Raw genomic sequence first — 17815 nt, forward strand, 5'->3', positions numbered from 1 at the left:
ACCCCCTCACAGAAACGAATCAGATCTTTCTTGGGGATGATCAATTATTACCAGCACTTTGTGCCTAGCTTCTCCGCTATTGCAAAGCCTCTCTTCTCTCTGTTGACGGGCCAGAAGAAAAAAGGGAAGGTGAAACAGTCCAAACAAAGGTCACAAAGCAGGAAGTTGAATGTTACTGACTGGACCCCCGAAACGGAGCAGGCTTTCCAGAAGCTGAAAACGGCGCTGGTTGAGACGGCTGTCCTGGCTCACCCTGACTTCAGCCGTCCCTTCATGCTGTCAACGGACGCGTCCCTTGATGGCATCGGTGCTGTCCTGTCGCAGATCCAAGAGGGTGAAGACCGAGCGAGGCCAATCGCATTCGCCAGCAAGTCCCTCTCTCAGTCTCAGAGAAACTACCCAGCCCATCGGTTGGAATTCCTAGCCTTGAAGTGGAGTGTCTGTGACAAGTTCAGCCATTGGTTGAAGGGGCATGATTTCACTGTTTGGACGGACAATAATCCATTGACTCATATCATGACGAAGCCCAAGCTGGACTGCTGCGAGCAACGATGGGTGGCTAAGTTAGCGAGCTATAACTTCGACATCAAGTACGTGCCAGGCCCACAGAATGTTGTCGCTGATGCCTTGAGTCGTGTGCCTTTCGTCAAGCAGAGAGTCAGTCACAGATTACTTGAAGAGCCCTACAAGAATCTCCTCTCCGAAGTCCAGGATGTGTCGAGTGCTTCTGTACAGGACACCTTCCGGTCGTCCAATGATAGTGGTGACACTCCACGCCAGGCAGAGAGTTACGCTCAAAGTGTCCCATCACCTCTGCATGTCCACGCTCAGTCTATGGAGATGGATGAAGTGTCTGTTGTTCTACAGTCATATGACGATCTGTGGGAGGTCGGAGCAAGAACGCGCGCTGTAGCAGTCTTGCACCATTTGCCTCAGTTAGTCCCAGGTGGTCAGGACTCACTTCCTGCTTACAGTGAGAAGGAACTCCGGGATGAACAGCTCAGAGACAGGACTCTCTCTCGAGTCTTGTACTATGTGGAGAGACATCGGAGACCCTCCAGGAGAGAGAGAGATAAGGAATCAGTCACAGTCATGAGGTACCTGAAGCACTGGGAGAAACTTGTTGTGAGCAATGGGATACTCTACAGAGTCTCGAGGGATCAAGTCGTGAAGTCAAAACACCGCCAGTATGTGGTTCCTGAGTCTAAGAAAGTTGAAGTTCTGAGAGGTGTTCATGACCATGCCGGCCATCAAGGTCAGTTCAGGAGTCTTGGCTTGGCCAGACAGAGGTTCTTCTGGCTCAACCTCGACAGAGACGTAAGAGACTACGTCCGTAACTGCCAGCGGTGTATTGTCAGTAAGACTGTTGAACCTGCTGCGAGGGCGCCTTTGCAGAGTATCACATCAACCAGGCCACTTCAGCTGGTTTGCATCGATTTCTGGTCAGCGGAGGACTCAAGGAACAAGTCAGTTGATGTGTTAGTTGTTACTGACCATTTTACAAGAATGGCCCAGGCATTCCCCTGCAAAGATCAGTCAGCCAAACAGGTGGCGAGAGTTCTATGGGACAAGTTCTTCTGCGTCTTTGGGTTCCCAGAACGTATCCATAGCGACCAGGGAGCTAGCTTCGAGAGTCAACTAGTGAGTGAGCTGCTCAGAGTCTCCGGTGTCAGAAAGTCGCACACAACCCTGTATCACCCGATGGGTAACGGTAGTGTGGAACGTTTCAATAGAACTCTCGGTAACATGATCCGAGCGCTTGAACCAGAGGCAAAAATCAACTGGCCGAGGCGTTTGCAAACTCTGACGTTCATGTACAATAGCACAGCGCATGAGTCAACTGGCTATGCACCTTTCTATCTGATGTTCGGGCGTACTCCTCGTCTCCCTGTCGATATACTCTTCCGGACAGTCCTGAATGATCCAGTTGTGGTCAGCTACGACAAGTATGTGATGTCTCTCACGAATGATTTGAGAGAAGCTATGGTCATAGCCCAGGAACATGTCATAAAAGAACAGCACCGTCACACAGAGCTCTACAACAGACGAGTGAAAGGGCCCACCATTGATGTCGGAGACCGTGTGCTGTTGGCGAACAAGAGAGAGAGAGGAAAGAGAAAGGTGGCTGACCGTTGGGAGTCTACTGTATACACTGTGGTGGATAGGAACTCTGAGACTCACACATATAGGATACAAGACACTGTCACTGGACGAGAGAAGGTAGTCCACCGTAATCTATTGATGTTGGTGAACTTTCTGCCGGTGTATGATACGAGTGTGATCTCTGACCCAGTTTCATCCCTGTCTGCTGTTCATACATCAAATGAGCCAAGTGACATGTCCGTGTCGGAAGTGGAACAGGATTCCTTGCCTGGGGAAGTGAGTAGAGGAACCGCGTTCGAGTCGGAGAGAGTGGATTCCTGTCCTGGGAGTGAGGGAGGGGAGGTTGAAGACATGGAGTATGGGGGAAGAGCTGTTCGGGAGAGGGATGTTCCCTTGACTGTTCCAGAGCCCACGGATCCCAAGGGAAGAATCCTAGAGTGGGTCACCCAGTTACCATTCCCTGACCACTCACAGACAGAGGCTACTAACACTGTAGTGTCTTCAGTCTCGTTTGCCCCTCAGAGGGTCCCCGAGCAGATGGCTGAAGAGCAAATGGTAGATCAGTCCATTAACTCTGATTCTAGATTTGTGGTTAGCGCTGATGATTGTACTGATGTTTCTGGTAACACAAATCAGACAGATGATGCTAGTGACACACAGCGTACTGACACTCTAGCTTCTGTCACACAGTGTGAACATCCTAGTACAGTCACACAGGTCAAGTCCAAGTTTGGTCGCCTTATCAAACCAGTTGACAGATTGATTTATACTATGTCAGGACAAGACATTATCCAAGACACTAAGTCAAACATTCAAGCTGTTTGTAGGTCAGTGTTCCAGGCTTTCCACAGTTAGATAAGCCGAAGCTCAGTTCAGTGCATGTATACACTGTGCACACTGACATCCTATGACATAGGTTTGTTCGTTATTCTGATTGTTTCATAAGAGGTTGTGGCCTCTTGAAGGCTAGTAATACACAGTGAAAAAAGGGTCTTGTGGGGTGTAGAACGCATCCTACCGCCAGTAGTTGGTTGGAGAGATAGTTTACCTCTCTTTCCACTTCATCCTTATAGGATACTTTTCAAGTTGGCTGTCCTGTCCTTTGGCGGCCCTATGTAATAGTGTAAAAAGTAAAAAGTAGTAAAAGTAGTATTTAAATGTATAGTTGCTGCTCAAGGTTGGCGAAATTCAGGGGAGGTGGGTGTAACAGAGTTGGGAATGTATGTTTAGTTGTGGTGAATGTAGATGAGTTTCGCCGTGCTTGAGCAGCCCCGGTTGTTGTTGGAGCCCCCCTTTGGAGTTTGGGTGTACTGCAGGTCTGCGCGTTCTTTTGTCCTTCTCTTGTTGCCGTACTTACGGTGGTACCAGAACATGGCCGCCATCTTAATGGGTATGTGCGTGATGTAAAATGCTCCTCGTGTTTTGTTGTTTGTGTGGAGAATCTTGTAATGAAGGGTGAAAATGTTGGTGTAGTACTGTGCTGTTTGTTTTTACATGTATTGTGATGATGTGAAACAGAACATTTATTGTATGTTATTTTGAACACGCAGATTCACAAGAGTTGCAGACCAGAGAAGAATTGTGTTGTATATGTCTTCTCTGCAGGTATGTTGCTCCACATGTTGTTTGTAATTGTTATTTGTAATGTTTGAGGGAAATTTGTGTTCTTTCTGTAAACAAATTATCCTGATGTGAAATGTACATACACGGTGGGACGACCAGAACATGGCCGCCATCTTAATGGATTCACAAGAGTTGCAGACCAGAGAAGAATTGTGTTGTATATGTCTTCTCTGCAGGTCAAATAAAAGAATTGATGGAAAGAAGGTTGCCTGTTTGACCATCGTTACACGACTATGATTTTTTAAAGAAAAACCTCTTAATACAGTATGTATGGTGTTGCTGCATAATGGCTTTGTTGTTTGAATTGTATTTGTTAATGTCTCTAGCCAATGAACAAATAGGAGCCGGAGTGTTGCAGCCATTATGTCTGTGCTGGAGTTCATGTTTACTGTTGACCACTGAGTGGCGAGGGCATAGGAGTGCACAGGTATATAGTCGAGCCCACCGGTAGGCTACAGGTGTTACTGATTGAACTGGTGAGCACACAGTCTTTGACCGTGTTGCCACACGCGAAACTTTGTAGTGTATCATGTTATTTATAATAAAGTAAACAAATGATTGCAACGTACAGAAGTCGTCGGTGTTGGTATCACGAGTCAACTAAAGTTTACAGTTCAACAGTCGCGGTGACTAAGGAGGAAACAGTCACCACAATAATAATTATTATTATTATAACCTTTATTTGTATAGCACTTTTCCTGCAAACGTTGCAGCTCAAAGTGCTTTAATCATTATATAATCATTATTAAAATTATGGGTTTTTAGTCTTCACTTAAAGATATTTGAGGTTGCATCCCTAATGTAAACTGGCAGTGCATTCCACAATTTGGGTGCATAAAATAAGAATGCAGCCTCACCAAATCTCTTCTTTTGTACATGTGGTACACAGAGAAAGCCCGCGCTCTATTGGGCTGATATGCTAGCAAAAGGTCTTTCAGATATTCTGGTGCTGTGCCAGTGAGAGCTTTATAAACAAGCATAAGGATCTTGAAATCTATTCTGAACTTAAGAGGAAGCCAGTGTAGTCTCTAAAATAGTATGAGCTCTTCTGCTTGTTTTGGTTAAAACTTTCTAATTGCAAGACTAATTGCAGCTGGCCAATAGCTTTCTTCAGAAGACCAGAAAGGAGACTGTTACAATAGTAACATTATAATTATTAATAACATCATAATCATTTCAGGACATTTGTACAAATCTAAATACAAATCTCTATTTGTGTACGATATGAAGAAAGATAGACGCAGACACTCAGTGAAAAGCGATATATTTAATATCCAGACTGTGCCCTAACTGTCTTGGGAAAAACAATCAAACACACGATTGTGGTCCTCCTTCTCTTCTCTCGCTCTCTCTCTTTCTCTCTGTCTCTCTCTCTCTCTCTGTGTCTCTCTCCAACCAGCACTTCCTCCTGACACCCTCCTCCCAATAATCACGCACTCTTCCCTCTCCCCAGAAACATTCCCATCACAATAAGAGTCTAACAGTAGACAGGTCTAAGGCCTGAAGTATATCAAGTCTCACAGTAGACATAACGTTGAAGAAACGTCCATGTTTCAATCTCGGGAACTAACATTAGTCTGTAACCTGGCACAACACTTTAAAATGTCAACAAGGATCATTTGGTTTTAGTTTTTTTCGCGCCAGGATCCGGAGTTCCGGGGCTATTCACAAAACATTGTGGAGCATATTATTATATTACTGTACATAGGCCTACTTGGTATTCTATTGTAAAAGCTGTATAATAACACTGCTCTCTGTTGGCCGAGGTCGGCAACACAGCAACACACCTACAGAGTAGTACTGCTGTATGACCACCAGGTGGCAGTAGACATCCCTGTATAAAATCTTTGCGAGGCGAGGCCGAGGACGAAAATAGGGCGAAAGTTGTACATTTCTTGTCAATTAATCTTCTATGTCCCACGTGAAGAGCACTGTACACAAAGGCTCCTCCCACACCAGAAGTGTACATTGTTGAACGAACTCCTAAGGATAACACCATTTTTTAAAGTAAGCCATGTGTGTAAACCGATTTAGTCAATCGTTGAACATAAGAAAGAAGTTACAAATTGTCGCTATTATTTCTGTAGCCTTTGTTAATACGGTAAGATTTCACTCACATCGCATATGTATGATGTATAATCCCGATTCCTGCGTTAATATCAACTATCTTTTGAAGTCACCGGTGTTTTAGTCGTTTACCAAATCGCATGAAGATTGTTGACACTGGTGTGGGTTTATTCTGAGTAAATTCTCAGTAAAATCTGTCCTTGGATCTTTTTTGCATTAGAAGAATGACCCTCATACAGAATAACCTTTGACCACTCTTATAATGGATAAGTGACAGGCTATTGTGACATGCATGCCTCTCACATGCACAGCACAGATTTTATTAATAAAAATAACGTTTTTAAATCACACCGGAAGGCGTGTGTGTGTGCGTGTGCGTGCGAGCTTTCATGCATCTTGGCATGCTCTCCACCAGTCTTTCACATATGCCACTCCTGGCGCATAAATTCAAGCAGCTCAGCTTTGTTTGATGGCTTGTGACCATCCATCTTACCCCCACTATCACTGATACTCCACCAAAGTTCACAGTGGGTGTGAGACACTGTGGCTTTTAGGCCTCTCCAGGTCTCTGTCTAACCATTAGACTACCAGGAGTTGGGCAAAGCTAAAAATTGGACTCATCCGAGAAGATGACGTACTCCAGTCCTCTACAGTCCAATCCTTATGGTCTTTTGCAAACCTCAGTCTGGCTCTTCTTTGCTTCTCATTGATAAAGAGATTTTTTCTTCAGCCCTGCCCTGCCCCAAGGAACCTGTTTCGAACCGTCCTCGCCGTGCACTTCACCCCAGCTGCCGTTTGCCATTCTTTTTGTAGGTCACTTGATGTCATCTTACGGTTGTTGAGTGACATTTGAATGAGTTGACGTTTCATCCCGGTCAGTGGAGAGTCGTTTTCACCCTTTGCCAGTCTGCAGCTTTGTTGTCCCCAATGTCTGCTGCTTGACCTTGATCTTACGAGTCACCATCTTTGAAATTGTAAGGATGGCAGCAACCTGACGCTCACTGTATCCCTCTGCCAGTAAAGCCAGAATTGAACCTTTATTTTTAACTCTTTTTTTGTTGTTGGTACTACTAGCATTGTTTTTGCCATCCAGCTGGTCCTATTATTGTTAAATAAGATTTGGTTCAGGTGATCACCTAGTCAGTACCACACTCAGTAGAATGAGGTGTGCCTGTGTTGGAATTCAACAGACACTGGAATGGAATGGCTGCCATACATGTAGAGATGCTGATTTAAGAAATATTTGATTTTTATATAATATATATATATATATTTTTTTTTTTCCAGAGCTGGTGTAACATAAACAAAATGCTGGCTGCCCAGGCTGATAGAGTGATGGCGCTGGGAGAATGGGAAGGCCGCTGGCAGGAGGACAGAACTGGCTGGCACCAGAGCCAAGTACACAAGTAAAGACCTTGCTTTAATTTACCTTTTATAGTTACTTGACTGAAGGATAGCTGTTTAACATTTAAAGTGTAGGTCAGCTTGCAATATCTTTAAGGTTAACTTAACGTCATATAAGTGTTTCAGTGAGCAAAATAGAATTTCATGTAGCCATTTCTTGTAACTGTGAAGCATTTCCTCATTGTCTGAACCACTGTATTACTTGTTGGTGAGATATTGGTCTCTGTTCATAATTGATAGGATGCTGGAGGGCAATATTGAGAGAGTTCTCGCCGGACGAGAAGGAGTTCGTTTCTTCTTTCCCCTCTGTGGGAAAGCTGTAGATATGAAATGGTGAGTAGAGGAAATGCACTATATTCATTACTCACTTGTCCTGGCCTGCTGAAGTAAAGAGTTCTCTTCTTATGAATTCCAGGCTGGCTGATATGGGCCATTCGGTTGTTGGGGTGGAGATTTCAGAGATGGCCATCAAGCAGTTCTTTGAGGAGAACAACATGACTTACACTGAAGAAATGGTTCCTGCCCTACCTGGAGCTAAGGTTTTCAAGGTACAGTGTATCAGATAGCTGTTAAGTTAGCTGTGTTAATAATATTTATCCTTCAGCACACCCCTTGCACACAGACTACCTACCCTTAAGCACACCCCATGATACACAGTCACTTTATTCAAATACTACCTCTACCAGCTATTGCCGTCGAGTGGTATTTCTATTATTTGTATTGTATTGCTCAATTTGTCTCTTGTCTTATTTGTCTTTTTATAACTACTGCCACTTTATTTCTCTTGTCGCTGAAATGTTGAGGAACTGAAGCCTAGGAATTTTACTCTCACTCAAGTTGAGGGGGGATGAGGGGGGATGGCATCCCCCCTGAAATAAAAATGGTCAAAATCATCCCCCTTCTAAAACTGCCCTCCTCCCTTTCCATCCCTTATGTCATTTTATCAATGAACGTGGTATTAATTTATTATTTTGCACTAATTGTCCTCTGCATAACTATGTAAGAGCAGTGGTTCCATGGTAGCTCCAATTCTGAGATGCCTTGGTCAAGAGCAATGACAGGAGTATCTGACACCTAACATCCATAACATGCATGTTGTTTTAGGAGTATAATAATTATCTTTATGCTTTAATAATAACAAATTGTCCCCATATGATAAAATCCACCACCTCCCCTGATTTTTTTTTACAACTTGAGTACTGCTTATACTTGTATAATGGTATGTAACAATAAACTGGAAACTTGAGTAGGATTCCAGAGGGAAAGGCTCTCAGAAAGCTGCTCTATGGGCCAGGGTTTCCGTTAGAAAAAATTGCCGCCGGACATCGTGTCCGGGAAGATTTCGATTTACCGGACAAACGTGATATATTCCGGACATATTAAAATATAATAAAAAAATTTTTTTTCAAAATTATATATATATTTTTCCAAATCTAATATAGCTGTTTGTCGCGGTGATTACTGTTGTGTAGCGGCCTATATATGCCATTTAATGTCTATTTCTCATCCGATACGATTAGATGCGAGCTATATAATATATTATAAAACGGATGGGTGAAATCAAGCAATCTGATTGGTTCATAGCCGTGGTATATTGAGCGTATACCACAGCTACGATTAGTAGAGCCTCATCACAGTTCGAAATGAATACGCCTGTTTCACGGTCAACATTCCAAATATAACAGACTTTTGATTCAATCTCAAGGACATTTTATCAACTTAAAAATAAATAAAAATAAAAATCCTACCCAAAGTAACCATGTAGATTCCCAATATGTGGTCTGTTTATCAAAATAAAGCCTGTTTGAAAATGTGTCGAGACGTTTTCGGAGTGCCCTGCCTGCGTCCACTACAGCCGCGCGTTGACAGTTTTTTAGTGGGTGTACAATCAACGGAGACATCCAAATTAATGTAAATAAATAGATGCAAATAATGAAAATGTGTAAATAAATGCTAAATTCCTATGAAATCTACAATGCTAGTAGCCTAGGTTAATGAAAAATAATGTTAGTGTTGTTGCTTAGCGACCAACTGCAATAAGAGGAACTATTTTATTTGAGGGGAACTATTTAAGATGATTAATTACGAATAAAAACTATTTGAATTTGAGTGTGCTTTTCTAATTCATATTGACAGTGTTGGTAACCGTTTTATAAAAGCAATAGCTCACTTCAGGCCAGTGGTATATGCTTATTATATCACAGCTAAGGGGGTTGCCGTCCCTCCGCTTCGCGTCGGGCCGAACAACGCCCCTTAGCTGTGATATAATAAGCATATACCACGGCCTGTCGTGAGCTATTGCTTAATAATAATATAACATGATTCGCATGCGCGCTATATGTCCAGCGCTGAACGGGCGCCTCTGGGAACTGAACAGACAGCATCGATCAATGAACGGACTCCACATTACGTTAACTGAAGTTTGTTAAATTGTTTGGGATTAATGTGAGTTTTCTATTTTCTCTTTCCAGTTTGACCCTTTTTTTATCAATAAAACAACGTCATTTCTATAACCAGGTCTCGCTGGTTGGGAACGCATTTCGTTTAGCTGATATGTTACGCAACCGAACAGCTTCGGGAAAACGAGTAGCAGCGCACATAGTAGTGAGCAAATACTGACTTCCACTTTTAGTCCTAGGCAAAGGTCCAACACAATCAATTATTACACGTTCAAATGGCTCCTCTATAGCAGGAATGGGATGCAATGGTGCGGGTGGAATGGATTGATTAGGCTTACCCGCCATCTGACAAGTATGGCAACAGCGGCAGTGCTTGGCAACATCCGCCTTCAGTCCGGGCCAAAAGAAATGTTTCAATATCAGCTGATAAGTTTTAGTTATACCTAAATGTCCTGACCACTGGCTCTCATGTGCTACAGATAACACCTGTTGTCTATAACCCACAGGCACAACCACTTGTTTTACAGTATTCCACTCACAACCATTTGCATTAGGAGGAGACCATTTACGCATTAATATCCCATCGTTAAGGAAATAAACTACGTTGCCCCCTATTTCAGATTCCTCACTAGCTGCATGTAAAAAACATTTGTTTAATGACTGATCAGCTACTTGAGCGACACGCAATCGCTCGCCGGTTACCGGGAGAGATAGGCTGTCAGCGGATGGTATGGTAGGACTCGGGGAGGATGGTAACTCTACCACTTTCTCCCTGGGAGAAGCTGAAACAATCGGGTTCTCATCCCTTTCAGAAAAGGCTTGCATAATCACACTATCACAGAGAGAAACATCGCTATCCTCCTCTCTGCCTCGACTCGATTGTGCACGAGTTATAGCGCACACCGGAAACAACCGCTGTTTCGCATAGGCAGCCTACACATTAGGAGACATCATCATGCCGGTGTCAAATCATATCATAATAAAAGAAATACATAGCCTATATATTCGTCTTTTTTAAAATAGAAGGAATCAGAATGTGAACTTTAGCGAATTGTATTCAAATTGTGCTTAGAGGGAATTATTTTCACCGGACATAAATGTCCGACGAGTTTTCATTTTGTCGGACTTCAATAAATTTTACCGGACAAAGACCGATAATTACCGGTTAACGGAAACCCTGCTATGGGCATTGTAGTTTGAACTTGTGTTAATCATTCATTGCCTTTTTGCTCCACAGAGTTCTGAGGGGAATATATCCTTGTACCAATGTGATCTATACAATTTCTCCAGGTAAACATGATTGTCGTCTCTCATTTAACAGGGTAATTGGGATTGCATTATATGTCTTACAGAGAATTAAGAGGCTATCTTTGATAAACTCTCACGTTGTTTGACAGTGCCATCGAGGGGCAGTTTGGAGCGATTTGGGACAGAGGTTCCTTGGTGGCGGTAAACCCACAGGACAGAGAAAAGTGAGACCACATGAGATGGACTCCTTCCTTTAGATTCAACATGGAAGCAGGATATGACGGACACTGGCTAACTCTGTCTCTTATTTTTGTTAAAAAGATATGCTGCTGTGATCATGTCGTTAATGGCCAAGGATTGCAAATACCTCGTCGACACATTTTTGTACAATCCAGAATTACACAAAGGTAATTTTGTCCTGTGCACTATTTGTTGTAGACAACAGAATTGTTGTATGTCACTAGAGCTCATCAGAGTGTAGTCTTAACTTTCTCTTTCGTTTCAGGGCCTCCTTTTTTTGTGCCCGATGAGCAAGTGCAAAATCTATTTGGTGAGTTCAGTTAGGAGCAAACTATGGTCTCAGTAATACACATTCTGTCAGTATTCAATGTTTCTAGATTTACAAAGACCCATATAAATACATATGAAGGGTACTGTGTGGGGGAGATTTGGGAGAAATGATGTTGAATATGTAATTGTTTTGTTTTGTTTTGTTTTTATTCAGGGAAGAGCTGTGACATAGAGCTGCTACAGTCCTCAGATGCTCTCACAGAGCGACAGAAGGCATGGGGCCTGGACTTCTTCACAGAGAAAGTGAATCTCATCACTCTGAAGTCCAGTTAAGGAACATTTCAACCAATGATGAGTCATTTAGGATTGATGTAGAAGGCAATAATGAAGGATTTAGAATTAGAATTACATTTAACATTTAAAAACAATGCACATTTTCTGCACTGTGCATCAGATGACATTTTAAGCTTGATAGTGCTGTGATGTGACTGGAATTGATTATTTCATATTTCCTCATGAACAACTGGGGAACTGTTCTTGAATTGAAAGAGAATACTGTTAACATTTGAAATGACAAAGTTAAATAAAACCTTTTTGTATTCATAAACCTGTTACATTTATTATGTTTGCTCTTCTGTCCACTATGTCCATTTAGGTGATGGTTCTGTGTTGGTATGGTATTTGGCGTATGGTCTTTTTGGATATTGTGACAGAGTTTCTTTGACTGTAAACAACTTGGTGGAGGGAGATTAATAGACGACAGGGAAATCGAAGGAATTGAGTTTCACAAATTGGGAAATTAATCTGTCCACCACTGTCACACGGATGTAGCAGCAAAATGGAATCTAGCTTGAACAGGACTTCTCCTCGTGCCGCTTTACCTACTGAGCTATCCAGACACTTGCATTAAATGTGATCACAGGGTGTTCCGTTTCCAACATTTTCCTACTTTTGCGTTCATTTGATCAACTCCCCAAGCTAGGGTTAGGGATTCCCATAGTTTGAAATGATACTACATATGATACTTTTTTTAAATTTGATTTTTACAGATTATGAAAGTGCAGATTGTAAGCATTCAAATAATGTGTCATACATTGAAAATTGTTGAAATCTTAGTATCTTCATAGTATGACATAAAAATAAAATAAAAAGCTTTCTGGTAATCAAGTCACATATACTGTATGTCACATATTGGAAGGGCCTTGTGGCGCAACGGTAGCGCGTCTGACTCCAGATCAGATGGTTGCGTGTAATTTTAGTTGTCAGCATGTAAGCCTTTTGTCCTTCAGAATTAGTAACATTTCATTGTCAAGATATGGAAATGCAGGATGAACGTCTCACTCCTCATCAGAAGTTTGTGTGACAGTGTTAATCGGTATCAGACAAAGTCTTGAGCAAAAACAACACATTTCTTACCCTCCTCTTATGGAGACTTTCCAGTTAAAGGGGGCACCAGGATTTGGACCTGGGTCTGGGACCTCTTGATCTGCAGTCAAATGCTCTACTAGCTATACCCCCATCACCATATCTACCATGAAATACCATGTGCTTTTCAATTCAATTAAATTCAATTTTATTCGCCATGTCACAGTGCACTAGGAACATGACTTGGTATTCTCCATGCTGAACAATGAATGAATGAATGAATGGTCTTTATTGTCATTGCTATAGTACAGGTACCAAACAACGACATTTGGGAGGGGTGGCTCCCCTGGTGCTAGGAAAGAAAAAGAAACTTAAAAAACAAGAAGGGAAAGGAGCTGGTTTACATAAATAAAGGCTATGTACACTATCTACTATACTGTACAGATAAGACGACTAGGGTTGCCATATTGCACATAGTGTTATTGCACATTCATTTAAAGTGTCGCAGTTTGCAGGCTTGAAATGTACACATTTGTGCCTCAGCACTACACCTGATTTTTTCAATCCAGTAGCTGCCATCAATCCGTCCAGACTGTCCAGGGCCCAGAACCTAGGTCTTTGCTGTGTTCAGGGCCTGGATGGCCCTGGGGTGGAAGCTGTGCTTCAGTCTGTTTGTCCTTGCGGCCATGGTCCTGTACCGCCTTTTCGAGGGCAGCCGGGCAAAGTGTTCGTACCCAGGGTGGGTTGGGTCTCTGGAGATCTTGGAGGCCTTCCTGAGACAGCGTGTGTTGTACAGCTCTTCCAGAGAGGGGAGGGGGGCGCCGGTGATCTTCTGGGCTGTTCTCACGACTCTCTGTAGCGCATTTCTCTCCGCGGTTGTGCAGCTGGAGAACCAGTTGCAGATGCCGTAGGTGAGGATGCTCTCCACTACGCCGCGGTAGAAGGCCACCAGTATCTCCTGCTTGTTGTGTTCCTTCCTGAGGACTCTCAGGAAGTAGAGCCGCTGTTGTGCCTTCTTGATGGTGGCTGCTGTGTTGTTCTTCCAGGACAGGTCATCCTGTATGTGCACCCCCAGGAATCGGAGGGTTGAGACTCTCTCCACGCTCTCTCCGTCGATGAGCAGGGGCTGGATCTCAGATTTTTTCCTCCTGAAGTCCACGATGATTTCCTGGGTCTTTGACTTGTTCAGCAGCAGGTTGTTAACCTTGCACAGCTTGCTCAGCTGCTCTACCTCATCCCTGTACGCCGCCTCGTCCCCCCCCGAGATGCAGCCCACCACAGTGGTGTCGTCTGCAAACTTTACGATGGAGTTGCTGGGGTGGACGGGGGTGAAGTCGTAGGTGTAGAGGTTGTAGAGGATGGGGCTTAGCACGCAGCCCTGGGGGGACCCAGTGCTGAGTCTGAGGGCTGTGGAGGTGTGGGAGCCCACCCGCACCCTCTGGGGTGGTCGGTCAGGAAGTCCTTGATCCATGCACATATAGAGTGAGATAGTCCCAGGTCTAGTAGTTTGGTCACTAGCCTGTCTGGAAGGATGGTGTTGAAGGCAGAGCTGAAGTCCACAAAGAGCAGTCTCGCGTAGCTGTTTCCCCTCTCCAGGTGGGATAGAGTGGCGTGGAGAGTCGTCGCGATGGCGTCCTCTGTGGACCTGTGGGCTCTGTAGGCGAACTGGTATGGATCCAGGTTGGGCGGGAGGCGTGTGAGTATGTGGGCCCGGACTAGTTTCTCGAAGCACTTCATGATGATTGGTGTGAGTGCCACCGGGCGGTAGTCGTTTAGGCAGCTCACCGTGCTTTTCTTCGGGACTGGGATGATAGTTGAGGTTTTCAGGCAGGGTGGGATGGTGGCCTGGGACAGGGACTGGTTGAAGATGTTGGTGAAAACCCCGGCCAGCTGGTCGGCGCAGTCCCTCAGCACCCGTCCCAGGACGCCATCCGGCCCAGAGGCTTTCCTGGGGTCCACTGCCTTCAGCACGCGTCTCACTTCATGCTCTGTGAGGGTGAGGCTGCTGAGAGCTGGAGAGAGTGGTGTTTGTGTTGTGGTTACCTCCGTTCGCCCCTCGTCGAACCGGGCGTAGAAGGAGTTCAGCTTTTCCGCCAGCAGGGGGTCGTCCTCTGCGGCTGTGAGCCTGTTGGCTCTGAAGTTTGTCATGTGCTGAACCCCCTGCCACATCCGCCTGGAGTCGTTGCTCAGGAAACATTCCTCAATCTTCTCTCTGTGGTCTGCCTTGGCCTCTCGGATGCCACGCTTTAGGTTAGCCCTGGTGGTGCTGTACAGCAGTGTGCCCTTCCCTGCGAAGAAGGCGTTGTCCCTCTCATTGATCAGTTTTTGGACCTTCCCAGTCATCCATGGCTTCGTGTTGGGGTAGACCCGGACCCGTTTGTCCACGGTGACTGAGTTGGTGCAGTTCACTATGTGGTTCAGAACCGACGACGTGAACTGTTCCAGGTCCTCATGCTCATATTCCTGCCATGAGGTGTCATTTAGGCAGATCTGCAGTGGAGCGGACCCTTCTGGCCAGGTTCTGACAGTCTTAGTGGTGATGGGAGCACTTTTCCTCATGGTAGTGTAGGCTGGGATCAGGAGGATTGACACATGGTCAGACATGCCTAGATGAGCTAGCGGTCTAGCCTTGTAAGCACGCTTGATGTTGGTGTATACCTTATCCAGTGTTTTTTCTCCTCTTGTTGCACATTTAACATGCTGATAGAACTTGGGTAGTACTACCTTCAGGTCGGCATGATTAAAATCTACAGTACAAGCTACAGTACATACAACAGAAAGACGACAACACAACAATACTCAAGACACACAATATATACAGTACCAATACGAGAGAATAAATATACTGTACAACTTAGTGCAAAAACATGTTAAGTGCAAGGTGCAATGATCAGGAGTTATTGAGGAGGGCTGTGGCTTTGGGGAAGAAATTGTTCAAGTGGTGTGATGTTTTTGACCTGATGGCCCTGAAGGGAGTAATTCAAACAAGCTGTGAGCTAGATGTGAGGGGTCAGCCACAATCTTGCGTACTCTCTTCAATGATCTGGAGCTATGGAGGTCTGTGATCGGAGGCAGGGGGCCCGGCAGCCGATGATCCGCTCAGCTGTCTGTGACTCTTTGTAGCTCTCTCTTTGACTCTCTGACTCTTTGTAGCTTGGCCTTGGATCGGGCAGACGCAGAGTCGTACCAGACAGTGATGGAAGATGTTAGGATGCTCTCTATGACGGCCCTGTAGAACTAGACCAGGACATGACGACTGATGTGAAGTCTCTTCAGCTGACGGAGGAACAAGCGCTGCTGGCCTTTTTTAACTAAATGAGTGATGTAATGTTGTTATCCTATTTTAGTTTGTTGGAGATGGTAGTGCCCAGAAACTTTAATTCATCCACTATCGTGACAGAGGAGTTATTGATGACCAGTGGAGAGTGAGTTGGAGCTTTTTTCCGGAAGTCCATAATCACCTCCACTGTCTTGGTGTTGTTGGGTTCCAGGTTATTGGCTGCAGACGAGGACACCAGGCAAGCCGACCTCCCTCCAGTAGGCAGTCTCGTCATTATTAGTGATGAGGCCAATCATGGTGGTGTCATCTGCATATTTGATGGTCTTGACAGATGTGTCACCAGAGGTACAGTCGTTGGTGTACAGGGAGTAGAGCAAGGGGGAGAGCACAGGCCAAAGAAGAAAAGTAAGTAAGTTGCAATTAAGTTGCAATTATCCTACTTAGATTGCAATTATGCTACTTAGTGTTAGATGATTGAAATTAGTTGTGAATTTATATTTGATATGATGTGCTTATTTCTCTTCATCTTGTAGTATATTTTACTTACACACACATGCATGGTATATGGTATGGGCCTGTTCTACTGACAAGGGGGTTTTATGTCACCTTGTAAACACATCCTTTGTCTTAGGGGGCCATATGTTTACTTCCTGTGAATCTGATTTGAACTTTAACCTGGAATGACTTGTAGGCCAGGTGACATCATTGTGGGGTCTCCTACTTTTCACACCTCAAGCATCTATGCAGTGACTGTGATAGGACCATTGTTTGTAACTGTATTTACATACTATTGTTTATAAATAAGGGTGTGAGCCCAGGGGGGCTCTCTCATCTTGACCACGCAGTTTCTCTCTCTCTCTCTCTCTCTCTCTCTCTCTCTCTCTCTCTCTCTCTCTCTCTCTCTCTCTCTCTCTCTCTCTCTTCTCTACCAGACCAGAATCCAGCTCTGATATCTGTATACCTGTACTTTGTTTCAATAAATAGACTTAATCTACTCAGAACTATATTCTTCATTTTAGTATTCAACAAGTAGCTTAATAACCCACATGAATGGCGAGCTGACCCAGGAGAAACAGACATAACCATCTATTCACCGTCATTTTGCATCTCTTCAATTCAACAACAAAGGTAAGTCTCTGCAGAGACCATTTCCCCCCGCGTTGTCTTCCGCTAGGCCAGCGGTAGAAGTGTGTGCGAAGTTGACTGTGAATCTCAGATAAGTTATATTCAAAAGAATCTTGTGTAAAGTGAACTTGTTGGTAAAGGAAACAAATCTTTCACAATCTTTCATAAAAGCTGGTGGTGAGAGCCGGGTTAAGAAGCCCGTATTTGTAAATATACGATTTGATTTGTACGGTATTGAGTGATTTGATTTGTATGGTATTATGGAATATCGTGTGTGTGTGTGTGTGTGTGAAGTTGGTATTAGAGGAAGTCGTACTCTAATAGTGTCTATATGAGTAGACTGCCAGAAACAAACTGATAAAGGCATTTTGAAGTGGACTGGTATATTATTGATTGTATGTGTGTTGGATCAGAAAAGAGTCTAATTATTGTGTTATTGTGTTTATGGATTCCTATTTTTGATAAAGTGTAACTGGATTATGAAATCCTATTTGTAAGTAAGAGCATTATTACTGTGGCCTATAACGTGGGTCTCAAACACACGCGCAGACACGCGGACACACAGGCCTTTAACATCTCTATGAAGAGAACGTGAAAAGCATTCATTGACCCCTCTTTATGAAAAGAGGAAAACGTGAATGCATTGTAGAATATTTGAATGAGATTTAATTTGGTAAATAATAGTTTAACT

General features: G+C 43.9%; 1 protein-coding gene across 2 annotated transcripts; it reads left to right on the top strand.

The window, feature by feature from the left end:
- Positions 1-5669: 5669 nt before the first annotated feature.
- LOC308152549 (putative thiopurine S-methyltransferase) lies at positions 5670-11923 on the top strand. Of its 2 annotated transcripts, none has more exons than XM_080525549.1 (9): positions 5670-5733; positions 7081-7199; positions 7438-7530; positions 7613-7745; positions 10834-10886; positions 10994-11068; positions 11166-11251; positions 11350-11394; positions 11569-11923. In XM_080525549.1, the coding sequence occupies exons 2-9, from the start codon at positions 7102-7104 to the stop codon at positions 11685-11687; spliced, it is 702 nt and encodes a 233-aa protein (XP_080381675.1). In that variant the 5' UTR covers positions 5670-5733; positions 7081-7101; the 3' UTR covers positions 11688-11923. The 2 variants fall into 2 exon arrangements, with proteins under 2 accessions (XP_080381675.1, XP_080381674.1); XM_080525548.1 differs by having other exon boundaries at positions 5696-5827.
- The last annotated feature ends 5892 nt before the right edge of the window (positions 11924-17815 follow it).

The sequence above is a fragment of the Nansenia antarctica genome (assembly GCF_963989245.1).
Source record: "Nansenia antarctica genome assembly, chromosome: 3".
Lineage (NCBI taxonomy): Eukaryota > Metazoa > Chordata > Actinopteri > Argentiniformes > Microstomatidae > Nansenia > Nansenia antarctica.